The sequence below is a fragment of the Brachyhypopomus gauderio genome, chromosome 3, assembly GCF_052324685.1.
Source record: "Brachyhypopomus gauderio isolate BG-103 chromosome 3, BGAUD_0.2, whole genome shotgun sequence".
NCBI lineage: Eukaryota > Metazoa > Chordata > Actinopteri > Gymnotiformes > Hypopomidae > Brachyhypopomus > Brachyhypopomus gauderio.
In genome coordinates this window covers 36,997,764-37,018,956 of record NC_135213.1, presented here as the reverse complement: position 1 = coordinate 37,018,956, position 21,193 = coordinate 36,997,764, and the positions used below count along the sequence as shown (strand labels likewise).

At 41.5% G+C, this 21,193-nt stretch overlaps 2 protein-coding genes across 3 annotated transcripts; one reads left to right on the top strand and one right to left on the bottom strand.

Annotated features, from left to right (window-relative positions):
* Window positions 1-213: 213 nt before the first annotated feature.
* Window positions 214-12,954, top strand: cmya5 (cardiomyopathy associated 5). Its single transcript, XM_076998028.1, has 13 exons — window positions 214-648; window positions 1,195-5,032; window positions 5,978-6,073; window positions 6,201-6,437; window positions 6,781-6,803; window positions 7,072-7,193; window positions 7,439-7,573; window positions 7,889-8,035; window positions 8,378-8,525; window positions 8,889-9,022; window positions 9,607-9,721; window positions 9,843-10,019; window positions 10,126-12,954. Exons 1-13 carry the CDS (start codon window positions 530-532, stop codon window positions 10,376-10,378), a joined length of 5,544 nt encoding a protein of 1,847 aa, XP_076854143.1. The 5' UTR covers window positions 214-529; the 3' UTR covers window positions 10,379-12,954.
* Window positions 12,955-15,143: 2,189 nt separating this feature from the next.
* mtx3 (metaxin 3) lies at window positions 15,144-20,628 on the bottom strand. Of its 2 annotated transcripts, XM_076998026.1 has the most exons (9): window positions 20,512-20,628; window positions 19,889-19,958; window positions 19,560-19,636; window positions 19,296-19,388; window positions 19,017-19,199; window positions 16,975-17,051; window positions 16,428-16,585; window positions 15,751-15,839; window positions 15,144-15,553 (listed from the first exon to the last, which is right to left on the bottom strand). In XM_076998026.1, the coding sequence occupies exons 1-9, from the start codon at window positions 20,590-20,592 to the stop codon at window positions 15,446-15,448; spliced, it is 936 nt and encodes a 311-aa protein (XP_076854141.1). In that variant the 5' UTR covers window positions 20,593-20,628; the 3' UTR covers window positions 15,144-15,445. The 2 variants fall into 2 exon arrangements, with proteins under 2 accessions (XP_076854141.1, XP_076854142.1); XM_076998027.1 differs by lacking the exon at window positions 15,751-15,839.
* Between the last annotated feature and the right edge of the window lie 565 nt (window positions 20,629-21,193).

Genomic DNA, 21,193 nt, shown 5'->3' with positions numbered 1-21,193 from the left:
AGTTAAATAAACTTCACTGTTACTGTGAAATCAATTCAGGATGTTATTTTAAAGCTTAATGATCATTAAATGTGAGTGGTTTAGCTTGTACATTTTCACCCATTCAGTTTTCTTGAGTTTCACTGGATACGCACGGCGGTGGTTACGGGGATGATATGGGGGAAGCGAGCGGGTGTAAAATTAGCACTTGGCACCGCAGTTTTTCAGGACTGCCTCTCTGCCTCAGTGTCATGTTACATCGAATAGCTCTGTTATAGCTTATTATGTAAACTACAGGTCATCGTTTAAGTTTTATAGTTTATAATAAATATATCAGAAGAAACCCCTGACGGAAAGGGCGAAGCACTTTGACAACTTGGGACACCGTTGACTTGGTGTTGCGCACGTATTGAGCTCGGGAATATTTGCTTTCTATTTACAGAAGGCGCTGAGTAAGGAGAACCGCACTCAGCTTGAAATGGTCCAAACACGAACCCGCACTGCTTGAAATTAAATTTAAAATAAAAGTTACATATTTTATACGGACGAAATGGACCCCCGAGCCCAAGACGAATGCAGCAGGATTGACCCGGAGCTTCAGGGATTTCAGGACGACGCAACGGAGGCGGCCAACGTTGACGACAAAGAACTTGAGGAACTACACAACAGGTCGTTCATGTTTTATAATCTGCGGTCCGTTTGCGTTCAACATCCATATGAAAGCGCAATGAAGAGTGACGCATGGGCTTTCTTGCGCCTTCACCAAGAGCGAGATAAAACTAGTTTTACCCTTTTATTGTAAATACTTTTACAATACAGGAGTAAAAGGCATTCTTGTGGTTCTGTTCCCAGAACATTATTATTTATCGTTATATTCTCGTCCGTTTAATTCTGTTCTTCAAATGAGGAGAATTGGTAGTTTCTTTGTCTTGAGGACATACGCGTTCATATTTCTCACCATGATTGGTTCCAGTAATGTATAGCCTACCTTTTTCATTATGGAGCGTCCTCCCAGCACGCTTTAGAGTTTGAACTGTAAGATCTAGATAATTTAAAAAGCAAAATTTAAGAATGATCGAGAGTCAGGCTGTAATAAGGCTGTCTTCCAGCATCATTACTTGAACCACTTCTGTGATGTTCATCCATGTGTCCAATAGTCATAATATTTTGAATTTAATTAATTACTTTTTCAACACCCCCCCCCCCTTTTTACAGTCTAAAGGAAGTAGTTAAGGACCCATCTGTAAAACCCAAACTCCAGTGCTTGTTGGCGGACCCATCTTTCTCTATGGTGACCGTGCAGAGTGAGGACAGTGGAGTTGTATGGGAGACTGCGTCAAGCAGGTGTTCGACACCGTGGGCGTCAGAAGCCAGCTCTCCATCAGATGTACACAGCATGGAGGGTTCAGGGACACAAGGTAATGTTGTCATCATTATGGATGAAGACAAGATCAAGAGGAAGAAGAAAACAGCCAGCAGAGGAAAGTTGGGCGACAGGTTTCGGAGGCCAGGCTCCAGATTGTCAGGCCATGCAATAGGAGAGGAGAGACCTGCAATGGTTGAAGTGTCTGTGCCAAATGTAAGATCTGAAAATTCAGAGGATAGTCAGTTATCAGACAGCAGATTTGATAAGGATCAAGACCTCTTTAATTTGATTTCGGAAGGGTTTGAAATCCTAAATATTGTTGTACCATCAAAACTCCCTACGGTGGACGAGGAGAACAGTACTGAACTCATAGACAACTTGTCATATTTGGAGGACACCCCAAAGATCAAATCAAAATGCAAACAGCCTGAAAGTGTGGCTGCTGTAACCAGCCCTGAGGATGTAGACTCGGAGGAAACCAAAGATAGGAGTCAAAATGACTCATCTCAGACCACTGCTGATGGACAGTCCAAGAAGGAGGAGACTGATGTGGACTATTTGGAGAAATTCACACTGCTAGAGCAACATGTGCCGGGAGATGAATCTGAGAATCTCGAGCCAATAGAAGATGTCGAGCCAGAGGAACTCCAGGTTCCCCAAGAAGAGCAAAAAGTGGACAGTACACTTGACGAGGATTCATTTGTCATTGTCAATGATGTTGAAATTGCAGGTGAGCATCTCGATGAGGTGTTTTATGGAGCAGGTTGTTATGCAGAACCTGGACCTCTGTATCTCCTCAATGACAAAAAGGAACACATGGATAGAGAGACCTCTAAAACGGTTAAAAACCGTGATTCAACATTATTTGGCAGTCAAGAAACTACCCTGACTCCCATTTTCCTCTCTTCTGGGCCACCAAAGATCATAGATCAAGATCTCCTCGATGAACCAAGAGCAATGTCGTTTCATTACTCAGACCTTTACGAAGATGCAACTGGAGAAAAGAAGAAGGAAGAAGACTTCTCAGATGCAGAAAGTGTTATTTCAGAAAAATCTTTCAAAAGACGCTATTCTGATTCTGACGACGCAGATGGCTATCTTGAGAAATTTATATTGAAAGATGACACTCCAGTGGTTGAAGATGTCACAGAAGTAGATCCTACAGAGTCTGACAGAATGATATGGCCACAAAATAAATTTGAAATGACTGGATGTTTAACTCGAGTTCAGGAAGAGAACGAGCCCCAAAAAGAGGATGCAAATGTCAACCAGACAGAATTAGAGGATAAATGTGATGGCACCAGAGGACCGATTCAGCCTCAGGATTCTTCAAAAGACTGTGATGGTGTGAAAACTGGCTGTATAAAAGGGAAAAAGGTTTTAGATTTAGAGGACTGTGAAGGCAGTGATGAGGCGAAAACTAGCAGTATAACAGGGAAATGCGTTTCGGGGGCTGTAGAAGTAGAAGTCTCAGAAGATTGTGGTACAGAAACTGGCTGTGTAATAGTACAAAGAATCTCACTTGATCAGCTTCCTCAAAATAGCACTGAAGTATTTGAAACAGTAAATCAGAAAACAGATAAACTGTTTTTGACAGAAGATGGAAAACACACTGAAGAATCAATACATGTGCACAATCAGGTTCCTGGAGGAGTGGTAGAAGACAAAATGACTGAACTGAAAGACGAAGTAATGCCTGCACCTCAGACAAATGACAAAACAGAAAGTACAAGTAGTGTAACTAGCACTCTAGTTATTCAGGACAGCTTGAAGGAAGTTCATGAGGTGACTGATGAAGTTGAATTTAAAGAAACCATTTGTATTACCAAGGAAAAAGTGTCAGACAGAGGGCAACAACATAAAATGAAGAAAGATGATGAATCTGAACGTTTGTTAGAGGAGAAGGTGGATGTGAAAGACACATCTCTTTCTGTAACTGTGGCTCAGGAAAAAGTCAACAGAAATGAGTTTCCCGTACATGAAATAGAATTCACTATTGAAAACCTTGTGCCTGAAAAAGTTGAGAAAAAGACCAGATTCTCAGCTAAAGAAGAAGAAGTCCCAGAAGCCAAATGCCAGGTTGACGTGAGCGCAACATTAGTAGAAAGTAAACCTGAAGTTCTTGAGAGTATGGGGATATCTGCAGCAGCAGAGGAAGAAGTGCCGGTTACTACAGGCCTGTCAAGAGTGCCTGAAAGTGAGAGGCAGGAACACGTCACTGCTGAACCTACAGTCCTGGACATGAAAGACGTTGATACAGCAGACAGGAAGGTGAAGGACACTGAAATCAAAACTGAGCTTGAAACTGTAAGTGAACAGAAAGCTTTGAAGGAATGTCTGAGTAGTGAAACACATGCAGCTAAAGCGAAAGTGGGAAAAATAGAGGGAGAGGTCACAGAAAAGACAAAGCAGGAAGGTAAGAGCACGCAGGACACGGTGCCACCCATGGTTGGCAAAGTGCCTGCTAGGGACAGGGTGACAGCAGAGAACACAGAAATAGTATATTCAACCACAGCTGTGGAAAGTCTGAATAATGTTTCCCCACTCGTCCTCACAACTAAGAAGCACATCGCAACGGAGCAGTCGGGGAAAACAGAAAAATACACTGGGCTGAAAGGTGACATTCCTCGAGTTGAAGATGATAAAATTCTTGAAAGCAAGGGTGCGAGCACAGAATCTACTTCAGAAGCCATTTCAAATCACACATGCCCACCAGAAATCTCTGTGACACCTCCTGATGTTCCAGAACTCAAAGAAGATCTGTTAGCAGCAGCGGTGTTGCCCACAGCACTAGAGGATAACGAAGACAGGAGGCAGAAACACAAGCTTGCAGATACAGTTATCACCGACACACAAACTGTACCTAAGAAGGAACTACCTGAAGCAGTTTCACCTATTCCAGATGCAGAGACAGAAGGTTCATCTAAGGTTAACGTAGCATCAAATATAAGGATTAACAAAGAGGAGGTCACAGATGTCAGGGACATACAAATTGATAGTACTCTCACGAAGTCCTTCGGTGAGAAACTTACGCCCGTGTCCTCTGTTGCTACAACTGAAGCAGATGATGTGGAAGGAAAGAATGAGAATAAGTCAAAAAAAGTACTCTTGAAGGATACTCACAGAGAAAATCGATGGAAAACTCTGCAGCCCACAAGTCCTTCTCCCACAGTGGACACCGAGGACCTGTCAACAATGAGGGTGTCTCCTTTCGACCTGGCAGAAAATGATCAAGGAACTGGTGAAGACTTTGTTGTAGATGGAAAAATGAAAACCGATTTCCCAACACTGCGAAGTTTTAGCCCCCAAGAAGACCTTTCAGGGTTTGGCCGGGACACAGCTGAGCTTGATTTGCACAAGGAAATATCGGAGGAACTAGATTATGAGATGGTCACAGAGCAAGAGGCAAGACAATCAGAGAAAGCACTAATTGCAGAAGAAGAGCATCAGAAGCTCAGCTCAGATCTCCAGGATCAGCCTGCAGAGCACATGGTCGAAGAAGACTATGAGTTTATTGAGGACCTGGATGGTACCCCAATCTCAGATCTTGAACAGTTCAGGGAGGAAGCAGAAATTCAACCCATGGATGCATTCTGCGTCGTCTGCCAGTGCCCAGTATTGATGAGTAATGGTGGACATGAAAGTCACGAGGTCTCATCTTTGGATAAAGCATTTGAGGACCTTAAGGTGAGTCTTTTTTCCTCTGAGCACATCCACACACTCTTAATTGCAATGCTATGCTGTAAGCATGGATCAAGTCCTCCATGATGTCATCTTATGACAGCAATTCGACAGCTGACGTGACTCAACAGTTCTCGTGTGGGAACTTGGATCATGAGGTCACCAACCTTTATTAAATAAAATAAAATGTGCATACCCAGAAGTTCTCTTCACGATTTCTGTTTTTGCATAATGAAGTAACACGCCTCAGTCATTTAGAGCTGCATTTCTGTACAAACACAATTAGAAGTAATAATTAGAAGTGTTTCGGAATTTGCAACTGGTCTACATTGCAAATTGAACATTACCGGCTGTTTCTTTTGAATCTGTTTTGATTGTTTACGTCTGGACCAGCATGCGCTGTGAGTCATTGATCTGTTTACATTAATGTCAGATATAGTGAACAACCAGAATGTCAGAGTATATTGTGAACAGCCTAAAAAAATAATCGATAAATCGAATTTTAGGCTACTTGATGTGTGAATATAGCCTTTAGCTTTCTTTGGGAACTAATTACAGTATATAAACACTAAATGTATACCTAATATATAAACTACAGTATAAAAACATTGTTTAGATCAAAGCTGAAATGAAAAATGCAAACTTATTTGGTTTCACTGCCAAGTTTTCTGAGTACAGTGAGTCAGCCTGAGTTCTGAAAAATGTACGTCTCTCAAAATAGACAACTGGTCTGATTCATCATCCAGTCTGTGTTCATTCCCAGAGCACTAGACTAGTCTTATTTGCCTTAAGAAGATGGACAAACAAACACATCTAAATGTCACATGCATGTTTAGAATTAACCCACGCTGGTATTAAAATCTACTAAAGACCCAAAGTGTTGGAAAAAACATTTAAATATATAAATCTATCCATTTTTGTGCAAACGTTCCCTTTTGTGATTTTTTACAGGGCCAGCTGAGTAACTGGATATCAGTTTTACAAGAAAGATCAGAAAATATTGAAGATATGGTATCTGAACTTGAGACAGCTTACAACTCGGTGGAGGTATACATGAATTTTAATGCAATAACAATTTACTGTAACATTTCTTGTGGTTGATTGGATGCTAAACTGACCTGATCCAAGGTCGTGACATGCATGTTACCTTGTGTTCGTGCTCGTGATCACACAGGAGCAGTGCAGGAACTGTGAGGAAGATGTGGATGAAGAGAATAAGGAGATGCTGAAACTAGTGATGGATCAGTATAATGAGATGTCCCAGACTATGGAGGATGAGAAGAAGAAGAAATTGGAGCAACTGTACGACCAAATAGTCTCTTTCCAAGAGAACATTGACTTGGCCAAAGAGACCATGGAGAAGACATCAAAGGCGATGGAGGAGACGGATGATGCCCCAGCATTTCTGTCTGTGAGTATGGCCTCACCTCCACCTTTTCAATCTTTGTTGTTTTCTCGGTGAGAAACGGATTAGTGGTGTTTTAATTCATTCTAGTGGTCATTCTTCTGAAAGAAAATGACCATTATCTTTCTGGTTCTTCTGGTAATGTATATTCCAAAAGAATACTGATGATTATTTCTCAAATTGGCTGTGTGTAGCTTATGGTGTGAGATGTTAATGTTGCATGAATATTCATCATCATCATCTATAGTGATGAATATTCATGACCTATCCATTTAATCAGTCGTTATTCCTATATTGTGAAGAAATAATGTGTATTGATCAATCAATTCTTTTTTTGCCCCACTCACAGTCATATAAAGACATTGATACGAGGTAATGGTGTGTCCCACACTTGGAATGAGCTTGCTCTGCTCTTAAACAGTGCTTGGTGTTGAATGAAAATTTACTAGTGAAATTTACTAGAAAAATTTTAGTGAAGCATTTTGTCAAGGAATGAGAATCTGCTCATTTTGTTGCCACTGAAGTTACTGACTGTGGCCTGGTTTCTGCATGTCACAGAGATGATTGTGTCCTGTGTCAATGCTAGATAGCGTCGCCTGTTTTGTTTCTATTTTACATTTGTGTCATTGATTTGTGACAGGTTAAAAACAACTTTAGAATCCACCATGTCTCTAGAGCTTGGCCCACGAGGTCTCCTTGTCTTTGAAGATTATGCCAAGGGCACCACAGGAAATGAGAAGAGAAATCGTCAAATAATTCCAGGTACGCAGCCAGTAAGTCAATACATATAGCCAAAGTCATATTCAAAGTCATTTTCAATGTCTCAGGGCTGAGAGTCTGGCATGGTAAACAACACAAACATTTATGCCAAACAACACAAATATCTTTCTTAGAGAGACAGAGCATCTTGGTAGACAGAGCATGCAGTGTCTGAGAATCTTGTGGCATAAACATAAACAAAAACAACAACATAAACAAAAGCAAAATGGCATCTTGGCTTTTCACAGTGCCCCAGCAACCTCATCTTCAGCCCCAGGAGGCCAATTCTGCTACGAGCACCTCGGTCACTGTGTACTGGACAGTGAATGAAGGAGATATCATCGACTGCTTTCAGGTCTACTGCATGGAAGATCCACAGGGAGGTGAGAAAGACCAGATGAAAATCAATAGTGTCTTAGAGACTCTCCCCAAAGCGGCCGACAACAACAGATGACTTCAAGGGGTAAAAAATGACCCAGATACTAGGTCATGTAGCATTCCGACAACACGGATATCCTTTGCCAGCTTTTAAGAATAGCCTTTATGCTCTGTAGTCTAATTGTAGTGTAACAATACACTTTAATACCCATTGTCAGCTACTGCTTACAGTGCCTAGAAATTAGCAAACAGCTTATGTTAGAAAACTGGAAATAGATCTTTCAGGGTTCCTATTAACGTCCTTTTTAAAAATATTGCAGCTGTCTCAGAAGAGTACAGAGTGACTGTGAAGGAGAGTTACTGTAATCTGGAGGAGCTGGAGCCAGATAAGTGCTACAAAGTGTGGGTGATGGCGGTGAACTACACCGGCTGCAGCCTGCCCAGTGAGAGACTGCCCTTCAGAACAGGTCGGTGGGCTGCACGCTCTATTTTAGCGCGTGTGGGGGCGGCCGCATGCGCAGAATTCAAATGGAATGCATTCTGGAATTCTTATGCAGAATGTGGGCATGAATATTACTCACAGCTGTATTACGCATTGGACTGTCAAAACCTTTTTATAAGACGATGGCTTATGACAGTTGCGACTGTATTCATCATTGTAGAATGCATCAGATTAACTGTCCAATACACAGGCAATCGCATATATGAAACAAATATCTTTATATCTCAGAATTTAAAATGATGGTCGTTTGTAGATTGAGATTTCGGGTATTAATCAGTAATGCGTACTCTGTCTGTGTTCCCGGAAGCGCCCTCTGTTCCGGTAATCGACCCCGAGACCTGCACCGTGTTGTGGGACTCTGCAACGCTCCGATGGAGTTCAGCGCAGCCCAGCGGAGCAGATAGCTTCACTCTGGAATACTGCCGGCAATACGCTCTGGAAGGGGAGGGCCTCAGGTGCATGACAAATACCGCACCCCATTCCTACTGATGCACTCCGCTGTGAAGGAATGTTCTGCCAAATTCTGCTCTCCCAGCACCACTCTGTCAGGGTGCTGTCAACATAATCATATCCTGCATATTGCACAACTGCTGCATTATAGCACAGATACACATAGACGCGAGGATTACACCATTTCATGCAGATTCTCAAGCAACTTCTCCATTCTGTCTCTCCAAAGCCGTCTCGAGCGTCTCGTTGTTATTCCCACGTCCACTTCACACACGGTTACCGTTTCCCATGATCCTCCAAAGGCCTCACAGCACTTAGCTGCCGCATGATGAGATTAAGCTGACTGAAAATGAGCTCCTGATTCGCAGGTCGGTGTCTGGGATAAAAGGCGGCGAACACCAGGTCTTCCTCCCGCCCAACCAAAACTTCCTCTTCTACATCAAATCGGTCAACGCCGCGGGGGCCAGCGAGCAGAGTGAAGCGGCTCTCGTCTCCACGAGAGGTCAGATCCGGTTACCGCCCCTGCGTGTAATCGCAGATTAAATTAAGTCCTTGTTCTTGTCTGCGCTGGTGCAGTGTAGCCATCACTGCATACTGTCACATACAGATTATACAATAGGAAATAAACTATTGTTTAAACTTGGATGATATTATAAATCATAAAACAGAAATGATTGCAAAAAAAATTGTTAAACACTGTTACATAAATTCATGGGGAATGGCACATACTGACACAATATCACATACCATGAATTGTAATTTTATAAAGGTAACATAGTAATTCTATACATATGCTACCAATTCTATATACTAAATAGTTAATTGACTATTGATATCTAGCTTTCTACAAAATTGTAGAATTGCTTTCTACCTTTTTTCAAAAAAACAAAAAATGTGAACATGATTTTCTGGATATTTTGTGAATGCATGTACATCAGTTTACTCTGTATATATAAAGGTTTGCACAAACAGCATTTACTGTATAATTGTATATCAGAGTTGTCCAAGTGATACGTGAATGCCTTTGATATTCATTTGACCTTTGTTGATATAGTTTTTTATGTCATTTTCATTATAACTTTTTAGCCACCAGGTTCCATCTACTGACTGAAACGGCAAACTCGGTGCTTAAGGTGTCTGAGGACAGAAACTCGGTGCAGTACCCTGAGGAGACCTACAATGAGAGTTCCTCCCTTATCGAGTAAGACACACGCTATTATCATCACACTGTTACACAGATTTGTGTTCTGTCATGCGTTTTCCAGGTTTGATTCTACTTCAAATGCTGTCGCTCTTTTTCACCACTGCACATCTCTTCGTAGGGGTCCTGCAGTGCTGGGAGAAGTTTTACCTCCAGTTGGGATTCACTACTGGGAGACGGTGGTGAATGCCTGCAAGGCCTACCGCATTGGCATTGCCTATCAGTCGCTTACACAAGACACCGTAGTTGGGGACAACAGCGCCTCCTGGTGTCTACATTGTGTACCTACATCCATCAGGTTCTCTGAAGCTTGTCACATTTTGCCCTATTATTTCGGAGCAGGTGCACAGTGATGGTGTCTCATTCATCCACCTCTTCTTTCTCGTTTCTCTTCGTCACTGCAGTTGTAGGTTTGAGCTGCTCCATGACGACGTGGAGTCAGACATCTTCGTGATGGACGTTCCCCCTCGTATCGGTGCACTGCTGGACTGCACACAGGGCCGTCTGGTCTTCTTCAATGCGCAGAGCGGCCAGTGTCTGGGGTCCTTCAGGCACTCCTTCAGCCAGCCCTGCCACCCCGTGTTTGTGCTGGAGAGCCCAGGCACCCTGGACCTCAGGATGCCCATGGAGATCCCAGAGTTTGCCAAGAACTGGTAACACACCCGCCTCCAGGGCCCGTGTGTGTGTGTGTGTGTGTGTGGGATGTGTGTGTGTGTGTGTGTGTGTGTGTGTGTGTGTGTGTGTGTGTGTGTGTGTGTGTGTGTGTTGTCAGGTAAATTGCTCTCAAAGCAACTTTGGAACTTGCTGAGAAATTTCAACCTTGGTTCTTTAACAAAAAAGATAATTTAAAAAGAAATGTTGTTACTTTCATAGTCTATGGCAATGACATTTTCCTTAGTGCAGAGGTACAGTGTGAGGTCATTCAGTTTGGGCCCAGAGATTTTTAATGTAAAGAGATTGTTTCAGGAGAGTTACTTCAGCTTTTGTTCTTGGTTATCTAATTTATAAGATTGTTTGATTTGTAAATAGAGCAATTTTAATGAATATTATTTATCAGGTTGCAGCATGTAACGCATCCAATTTAATAACCAGAATTAAGTACCTTATGATGTACGCTGGAGTAAAGTATACTAGTCTAGTATAATTAGTAAATGATAGAGCTCATCACCTTTACTTACCAAACAAAATGTGAAAGTGTTTTTACTCTAGGCACTGGTTCCTTTTCGAGGTTATGAGGTTACTTTTCACATACAGTATATATATTCCAGTCCAGAGTCCCCAGCACCTGTTTAAAGCGACCTAGAGCAGATTCGTCCTGCAGATGGCGCTCTAGTACAGTCTGAAGGCTTTAGGACAGGCGTACTCAACTAAATTTGTCCGCGGTCCAATTTTGGCAGATACCTGTGACCTGAGGTTCGGTGCGGCGGGGGTGGCGAACGTAAGTTGTTGAGCGGGGTGGCGAACGTATCACTCGTGACGGAGTGTTTTTTCAATAGCCCTGAAATAAATGCTACGGTTTTGTTTTGGTCCGTATCCAGTTAATCAGGAATGAGATTGGGTCCGGACAGGATCGCGTTCGTGTCCGGATCCGGACCGCGGTCCGCCAGTTGAGTACCCCTGCTTTAGGAAAAGGCCCCAGATGATTTTTCATACATAATATAAAATATTAGCGGTATTTCCATGCAATAAAAGCATTTAAGACACATTTCATGATTTTATAGGTTCTTTTTTCTTGTGCTGATGGAAGAATTTTTCCATAGTGCCTTTTTGTCTTAAAACAATGGAATTATATAAGCAATCACTATAATTATTACTTGCATCAGCAATTTAACTGTTTATAAACTGTTGCAGCCATTTGTCATTTATTTATATATTTTTAAATACCTAATCCTGTTGTTTGTAATCTGGAACTCCATAATCCCTAGATTAAGAACATCTGTGGGGGTTTAGGAGGTTTGTCCCCCTCCCACACCCAACCCTAGCACAAAGGCTGAACTAAAACAAAACTCCATGCAACATATAGCAATACTGCAACTAAGGCTGATCACCGCCATCACAGAGGAAACAGGACCAGAGTGCGTATAGAGTCTCTCAGTGTCAGGAAGCAGGTAAAGAGGGGAAAACTCACAACACTTCCTGAACCTGAGCTGTGACAGTAATTAACTTTAATGCTGAATATTACTGCAGTAATGTTAAGACTAATCTGTCCCCCGCTGTTACGTTCATCTTTGTCATTTTACTGATTTTGTTTGGTTTGAAACACTCATAGCAGGACCGATGAGAGCAAATGACACTGTAAAATGACAAGCATCAAATAGCTTTGGGCCTGAGTGCATTACATTTCAATTAATTAGTGTGACAGTTATATTTCAGTTTACATTTTTTTAAATTATTTATTTAACAGGTTTTATATTTTGTTAGTAGTGACTTGAACTCTTGAAAATTGGCTAAAATCAAATAGGTTTGAAAATTTGTTTTTCTCAGTTTTTGTTTTGTTTTTAATGTTTGTGGTTTCGCATGTGGAGGTCTGACTGTGACAGCAGTGGTCTGATTTCAGTTTAAGTACTGGTAGCCATCGTGTGCACTCTGTCATGTTAGAATAGAACAATATATGTGAAACTATATTTTATCCACATTTTTTTGACATTCATTTTGATGCTTTTGTATTCTTTGGAGCCCTTTTTGACTTTTTCTTTGTTTGTATTCAACAGACATTTGTTTCTATATTTAAAGATGTAATCACATTAAATTTTAATATTTTTGTATTTGTGAGGAAAACACCCAGACGTTTGGCTGTTTTGCCTGTTTGACAGCTTAATTAAGAAAAATAATTAACATAAAATTCAATATTCAATTATGTACATGAAATTTATATTTTGTATGTCATGTTACATAAACGATGTGTAAATAGAGATGTTTTTGACTTAAGACGGCCTCCATGACAAATTTACAGCACAATGAAAAATCCTGGACGTGTGTCCTACCACATGGGCGCAGGAAACCCAAAACCCAAAACTAAATGTCCCTTAGGTCTGGATGTAAGAACAAAAATACATATTGCTGTTATACTGGGATTTTGGGCCTTCAGAGAAAAAACTTCTTTGTTATTAATGGTTGCCATTTCTAAAGAAAATTGATATTAAGGTTAAGGTGGTACTGGGTTCGATCAAACGCATCGCTAGTAAAATGAGTATGTGGTTTTTTTGAACAGAATAAAACCATGGATGATAGTGTGGTCATTATTTTTCCTTCATTTAAAAGCACTTTTTAAAAAGTATTTCTTTTAAACTCACATTTGTGAATCAGGAGGTTCGACAGCTGTGTCCCAGGTGGAACATGTTGTCCTGTCAAAACAGCCCTGGGCCCTTGGACCAACTTCGCAGATTGAATCAGCCGAGTCAGTCACACGTGTGTGCGAGTTCTTCTCGTCTTTGTAACTATTTATACTTTTTCCTGTGGTCTCGGAGATTTACTGTTGTTTTCTAAATACATTACAAAATCCTTCCCTTTACACAAACTAGACCTTAGAACACAGAGTTTATTATGGAAAAAACGTGGATGCATTTTGATTTCCCGGAATCCGCTCAGTGCTGAATACAATTGAATGATTGTGTTCTGGCCATGTTTTCATACCTTTCATAGTGTCACGTGTCTTTGTCTTTAAAGCACTGAGATTTTAAAAAAAGAACAATAAAGCTCGGGAGACGGAGCGTTTCTGCCATCAGAGCCGTTTCCACCCTGTTGTGTTTGGGGTGTGCTGACCATGATGGGTTCCATGTGTTACCTTTAATGGACTCTGTGAGGCTCCATTAGTGCAGGATGAAAAGGGATGAATCTGGGGGGATCAAAGTGCACGTGGACACTGTCTACGTCAAACGTCACGAGGAGCAAACGGATACCAGACAGCTACTAAATACAGCAGTATTTGTAACTAGATCAAGTAAATCATAAAGAATTCCTTGTTTAGTTTATTTTTTGGCCAAATATTTGGAGATTCCCGTGATCTCTGTCAAAAGAGATTACATTTCAAAGACAAGGATTAAAAATCTTGCTTTATTATATATACCTTTGACCACATGATTTTTTAATGTTTTGATAACTGATGACTGATAACCTCAAGATACATGGAAAGGTAATGAAATAAGGCTAACATTTCATAACATAATGTTCATCATTACACGTATGAGCTGCCTGTAAACAAACAAAAATGTGTAACCAGACACAAATAAATTAATATACAAAAATAAGTATCAGGACTGACACGGATGTGTATGGCTGGGCAAAGTAATTGTTCAAATAGAGAAATTTAGATACTAATTTTTGCATTGGAAGGTCCAGAGACTGCACAGTTGTTGCTAGATTTTGCATAAAATATGATCAGTTACATAAATTTTGCCATCAAAAATATTTCTGAAAACAGTATTTCTGAAAATAGTCCTCAAACAAACCAGTTTATGGTCCATTGAGTGGGTTCCTCAGAGGTGGCCATGTTTAAATTTAGTACATAATCTTTAAAGCATCCAGGCCACTAGGTGTCAGTGTAATGGATGTTTCATAATGTGTAAAATCGATGAAAAAAATAACTATTGTATCTTAAATTCATACTAGCCATAACAGTCATCGTCAAATTGGGAGAACGTCAATTAACGTGCATAGGGACACAAATGTATGCCTCAAAAGTCAACATTAGCATAAAAAAATACAAAACAAATAAATATTTGAGAAATAAAAGTATCTTACTGCAAAATGTGACAATAAAAGGAAATGGAATGATCCAACCACATCTATTGAAGTGTAAATAAAGATGTATGGCTGCCTGGTACCCTTCACAGCTGAGGTGACTGAACATTAGTTATACTTGCGCTGGCCGATATTTTAGGCATGTCACTAACTGCCAGTATGTGGAACAAACAGCTCTGAAATGTTTGTCCTCTCATAGATCTTCATAGCTATCATGATCCATTTCAGAAGGAATCTGTTCTTTACTGTCTCAAATGCGGTCAGAGTTTCTGTTCTTACAGACTCACAAGGACACGCTTCTCCTTATAGATACAAAGTGATGTGGCCGTTTCGATGGTAGGACATTTGACCTTTGTCTATTACCAATATGAAATATAATCTCACTACATCAGTCAGACAAATGGCATATCAATAGTTTGTTGGTAACGTCTGTAACGTCTCATTAGAAACTAGCAATTGCAATGTGCAATGAATACTACAGTATTATAGACAAAATATAAATACTCCAGTATTATAGACAAAATATAAATGAACAAAAGCGAGCAAAAACTGAGCATAATGACAAGCCAAATATTTTACCTTCAAATGTAAATATTAAATTTAAGCCAAGACTGTTTTTCTCCCTTGAAACATTTCTATTTTGATGCCATATTTAATATTTTATATGCTGCATTTAACAAACTTGTTACATTTAATTACATAGTTCTGTCACTTTTTTTTTTTGCAATTAAGCGCTTTAATATTAAAATGACAGAATGCCCTTACGTCTCGTCTTCAGCCCTTTATGAGACGTGATGTCTGTTTCTGACAATCCAAACCATTTCCGTGCTTCAAATTTCACGCTGCATCAAAAAATATAAACAACACAATATAGCTGAAGAAATTCATCACCGCTGCTGTAGTGAGGACCTTTTTGTAGAGACTGGTTCAAGTACCCCATTTCATAATAAGAGCATAAATACTGAGGCGGGGGCAGTGCTGCTATCAGGCAGGGGTGGAGTTCCTCCCGGCGGTCTCGAATGAAGGTTTGGGTTCAGGTCTGTGGGTTCTGCTTGGCCTGTGTTGTGGGCTGCTTCGCAAGTTATCGTCCATCTGTGACGCAAAACACACAAAGCCATCAACCACTGAGCCATGGTCAGTGCTAAAAAGCACAAAGAACATAACAGGACAGCTTGTACATATATTTATTTATGAGTGTATTATTTTTTAAATCATGTACAGGTAGCCGTTTGGTAACACCAAGATGCTAATAACCACAAGGAAAACAGAGGAGCAGATTTAAGCAGGACCTTTTCAATAAGGTTGGACTCTTTGTTAACAAGCTGCGTGAGTTTCTGGAGGTTTGCATCGATTGCGTCTTGACTAGCGGGAGGAGGGCCTATAACCAGGGTGGAGGAGAATGAGAAGAAAAGAGCTGATTCCACCAAGCTACAGGTGGCTACCGCCACATGGAAGAAATGTTAGTACAAAGAATTCCAATACTGAGACACACCGAGTTGCTTAAAATGTTTGATTAGATTACTTGTGCCATGTTTTAGCATATGCCATGGATGATTTCTTAGTGTTAAAAGAAACTGAAAAAGTAAAATAAATAAATAAATTTTTAAAATGCTGGAAAAGCTGGATGCAAATTTGTCCAAGACAAATGGCCTTTGATTAGACTACCTTACGTTTAAGACGTCTGACACAGACAACAATTATTTGCCTTCAAATAAACTGAATGGGTCAAGATTTATGAAAAGCAGATGAGAATCTTTCAACTGCCTTTGTTAGAGAAGAGAATGAAATTACAGATGACCATGGATCAAAATTGTTTATCACAAAAACAAACAAACCTCCCACCAAGCAAAGAAATCATTGAGAGCAACTGCGTAAACGATGAAACCCATACTCGTGTACAAAAGCTTCCTGACCAATAGCATTTAAGAGGCGTGAGGCCACCGGAGCGCAGTTCGCTCCCCCTTACCAGATCCAGGATCAGTGAAGTGGTTGTGGAGGATGGCGTTGCAGAAGTGGCAGAGGTTATGCAGCTGTTTCAGGTGCAGCTGAAGCTGACCGCTCGGCAGACTGGCTTTATGGAGTGGAGCCAAATAGCCAAAAACAAAAGCATCCAAACTGGTCGGCCTAGAGGGCACAAGACACAGCAGCAATACGACAGAGCAGTGGGTCATTTTACAACTTACACTTTACACTTTTCAGTGTACCAGTACCACTCAAAAACCAGTAGTCCCAGCATAACGTAGATAAATCAGAACTGTGAACTGAAATGTGACATTATATAAGAGTCTTTATAAAACTTTATAAGAGAACTATAAAAACAAGGAAAAACATTTACAGGAAAAGAATAAGGCAGCGAGAATTTTACAGCAATAAAAATCATATTCTCATGGCGTCTTGCCCAGGTCACTGGGAAGTGGGTTCTGTGCTCACTGCTGCCCTGGTCTTAATGGAAAGAACTGTCCACAAGCAGAGCTGCTGGAGAGAAGAAAGTGACAAATGACAGATGAACTCACGTATTTCCAAAAAAGTACAGTGAGGTGCCAAGCCTGTGGGACAGCAAGTTCAGACACTCCTTGGCTTCACTGTAGATCTGTGCAAACAATTGTGAGAGTCACTACATTACTGCCAATAAAAGTACATTAAATACAAAAATAAACTCAGCCTTGAGCTTGCATCAAGATGGGATTTTGACCACACTACCGATCAACCCTTTGAGAACATGGCGGGAATTTAGTCTAGAACTGAGCTGGCTTTGGACCCTGCAATGCAGCCAATGCACACACTGAAGGGACTACGTTAAAGTTACGCCACACACTGAAGGGACTACGTTAAAGTTACGCCACACACTGAAGGGACTACGTTAAAGTTACGCCACACACTGAAGGGACTACGTTAAAGTTACGCCACACACTGAAGGGACTACGTTAAAGTTACGCCCCACACTGAAGGGACTACGTTAAAGTTACGCCCCACACTGAAGGGACTACGTTAAAGTTACGCCCCACACTGAAGGGACTACGTTAAAGTTACGCCCCACACTGAAGGGACTACATTAAAGTTACGCCACACACTGAAGGGACTACATTAAAGTTACGCTATCAATCAATCAATCAACCAAATTTTATTTATATAGCGCTTTTTACAGCAGTTGTTGTCACAAAGCAGCTTTACAAGTGCAGAGTCCTAGCCCCCAGTGAGCAAGCCAAGGGCGACAGTGGCAAGGCATGAGGAAGAAACCTTGAAAGGAACCAAGACTCAGGGGGGGGGGGAACCCATCCTCCTCTGGCCGACACCGGTCACCATGACAACAACAACAATTTAGACAGAAAAAAATAAAGAAAAGGAAAAGATGTAATAATGTCCACACACGCTACACACTGAAGGGACTACGTTAAAGTTATGCTACACACTGAAGGGACTACGTTAAAGTTACGCCACACACTGAAGGGACTACGTTAAAGTTACGCCACACACTGAAGGGACTACGTTAAAGTTACGCCACACACTGAAGGGACTACGTTAAAGTTACGCCCCACACTGAAGGGACTACATTAAAGTTACGCCACACACTGAAGGGACTACATTAAAGTTACGCCACACACTGAAGGGACTACATTAAAGTTACGCTATCAATCAATCAATCAACCAAATTTTATTTATATAGCGCTTTTTACAGCAGTTGTTGTCACAAAGCAGCTTTACAAGTGCAGAGTCCTAGCCCCCAGTGAGCAAGCCAAGGGCGACAGTGGCAAGGCATGAGGAAGAAACCTTGAAAGGAACCAAGACTCAGGGGGGGAACCCATCCTCCTCTGGCCGACACCGGTCACCATGACAACAACAACAATTTAGACAGAAAAAAATAAAGAAAAGGAAAAGATGTAATAATGTCCACACACGCTACACACTGAAGGGACTACGTTAAAGTTACGCTACACACTGAAGGGATTATGTTAAAATTACGCAACACTGAAGGGACTACGTTAAAGTTACGCTACACACTGAAGGGACTACAATAAAGTTACGCTACACACTGAAGGGACTACGTTAAAGTTACGCTACACACTGTAGGGACTACGTTAAAGTTACGCTACACACTGAAGGGACTACATTAAAGTTACGCTATCAATCAATCAATCAACCAAATTTTATTTATATAGCGCTTTTTACAACAGTTGTTGTCACAAAGCAGCTTTACAAGTGCCGAGTCCTAGCCCCCAGTGAGCAAGCCAAGGGCGACAGTGGCAAGGAAAAACTCCCTAGTTTTTTCTGCATGAGGAAGAAACATTGAAAGGAACCAAGACTCAGGGGGGGAACCCATCCTCCTCTGGCCGACACCGGTCACCATGACAACAACGACAATTTAGACAGAAAAAAATAAAGAAAAGGAAAAGATGTAATAATATCCACACACGCTACACACTGAAGGGACTGTAAAGTTACGCTACATATAGGATTTGTCATTCATAGAATAAAGATATTTCCAATCTTACATCATTGTGAAAAGTCAGCAAAGCAGGAGAACAGAAACCGGTGGCCCTTATGCGCGTATGATTACCTTCCCTTCTACCTCCGTGAGGGAGTGCAGTGGAGCCTCTGCCTTGGTCAGCAGGATCCTGGAGAGAGCAACGCTGGCCTGTCGCGCTGGCACAAAGAGACTGAGCGGGAACGGAGAGCGTGCGGAGAACCACGGCTTCGTCAGGGCGGCATAGTTCTCTGCATCCACCCAGAAGGTGTGGAGCTGCAGCACACACACACACACACACACACCTTTCATTGGTCATGGAGCACGAGGGCTCAGAGGGGAGCATGCAGAACGAACCATGGCTGCACAAACCAGAGCAGGCCGCAGCTTCTCCTCCAGAAGGGCGACGTACGCCAGGGTGTCCGCGCCCTGCGTGGCCGACAGCTCGTAGTCCGCGTTGAATCTCTGTTTGGGGAACAAGAATGGCTGCTTGTTCACTTCGCAGATAAAATCATTAAGCATGTCCCAGACTGTCCCATCACTACAGGTCATAAACCAAAAAGATTCCAATCCAAACCCTGCCTAATTTATTACTATTATTATTATTATTATTAAAAATAAATAGTTGATATTTACATTTTTTCTAAGGAAGTTCAGAATTTGTGTAGGTTCGGTCACTGAAGAGCCCTCGTGGTTCAGCTGTGGAATTGTGGCTGAAGGAACAAATGAGAACAGAGCTGGAGACCTCTCCATCCTTACATCCTCTAACGCTCTACACGCTTCTGTGTAGCTCATTAATTCTCTCCAAAAATGTCCAACATGCCATCCATACTTTCAATAACACAGAGAATACATCATTAAATGTAAATAATTCAGCATCCCTCATCAGAATGCAGTGCTGATGAGGGAGTGGATTATTGATGTGTAATGCGCGTGTGTAATGCACGTATGTAATACTGCGCTACCAGTGATAGTCCTCCACGTCCAGTCCACGGGCTTCACAGTAAGTTTGGCACCAGCAAATTTTGCATATGCCTGCAAAGAAGCATTCAAGCCGCAGATGAATCCAAAATGTATTGTGCGTGGAACTGGCACCATGCACCACTTTAAAAGTCAAAGCACAGAATATTTACACAGATAGATCCATACACGAACAGAGCACGACCTGTTCAGCTACGCTAACCTATGTACCAAATCCATGGCATGAAGGCATTAAGGGCTCATGAAGGCATTAAGGGCACGTTCACGCCCTACACCCTAGACAGGGGACCACACCACCACCTGGATGGTGACCAGGGACTTCAATACACTACAATACACGTTCTCACAAAGAGCAAACAGGTCAAAAGTTTGTTAGAATTAGTATAATTATGTAGGAAGCTAGATTTACCGCCGAGTTAGTTAACTAGATAGATAAAAAAGCGACACTACTGCATGTCCGAGGTTCTAGGTGATGTTTGTATGGCTCGTCTAGCTAGCTATCCGCTTTGTTAGATCAATCCAGCGAGAGAACTAGCTGTCGGCTCTCGTAAATGAAACACTACTACTGCGCAAATGAAGATACCAATATTCAGAGATTTACTGTTACCAGAACAATCAGAGACTCTGTGTGCACAGACGGCAAGTCCCAATCGCCGCCCCAGCAAAGCAGTTCCATGGATGCCGCCATGTTTGCTCGACACAAACACTGATGACGGTAGTGAACGGCAGCGGCGTGGCCACGCCCTTATCCCGCCCCCGTTCCGCCCCCGTGCCGCCCCTGCCCCACCTCTCGTGGAGAGCACGATCTGATTAGTCTAATTAATTACCTTTATTGTGTCGAGTGCAAGAAAACTACGAAACTGTGCAGACGAACCCTAGAATCAAGATTTTAAAATGCCAGTAGAAAAGTTATACGTTTTTTTATTGTAGATCTACAAAATTACCACATTAAAATAAATAAATTCATACATTCTCAAAATGTGCATAAAAATATCCAACCTGTCCACAGTGGCATGAAGCTCTATAACGGTGTGGCGGTATACGGCATTACCAATCACAGGAGACCCTCTTGGACTGTCATAGAAAATTAAGAAATCCTATTTAATCTACGAACTTCACATAGTATCTGGCCTTTTTAAAACATAGCCGTTGAAAAACTAACCCTGAAATGGAATTAATTCAACATGCAGTTGGGGACAAGCCTTCCTGTAAATGCTATTCACAATCCAAAGGACCGGTTTTAATAAAGACAAAATGTGGTTTTACAATATTCTTTAGCAATACGTTAG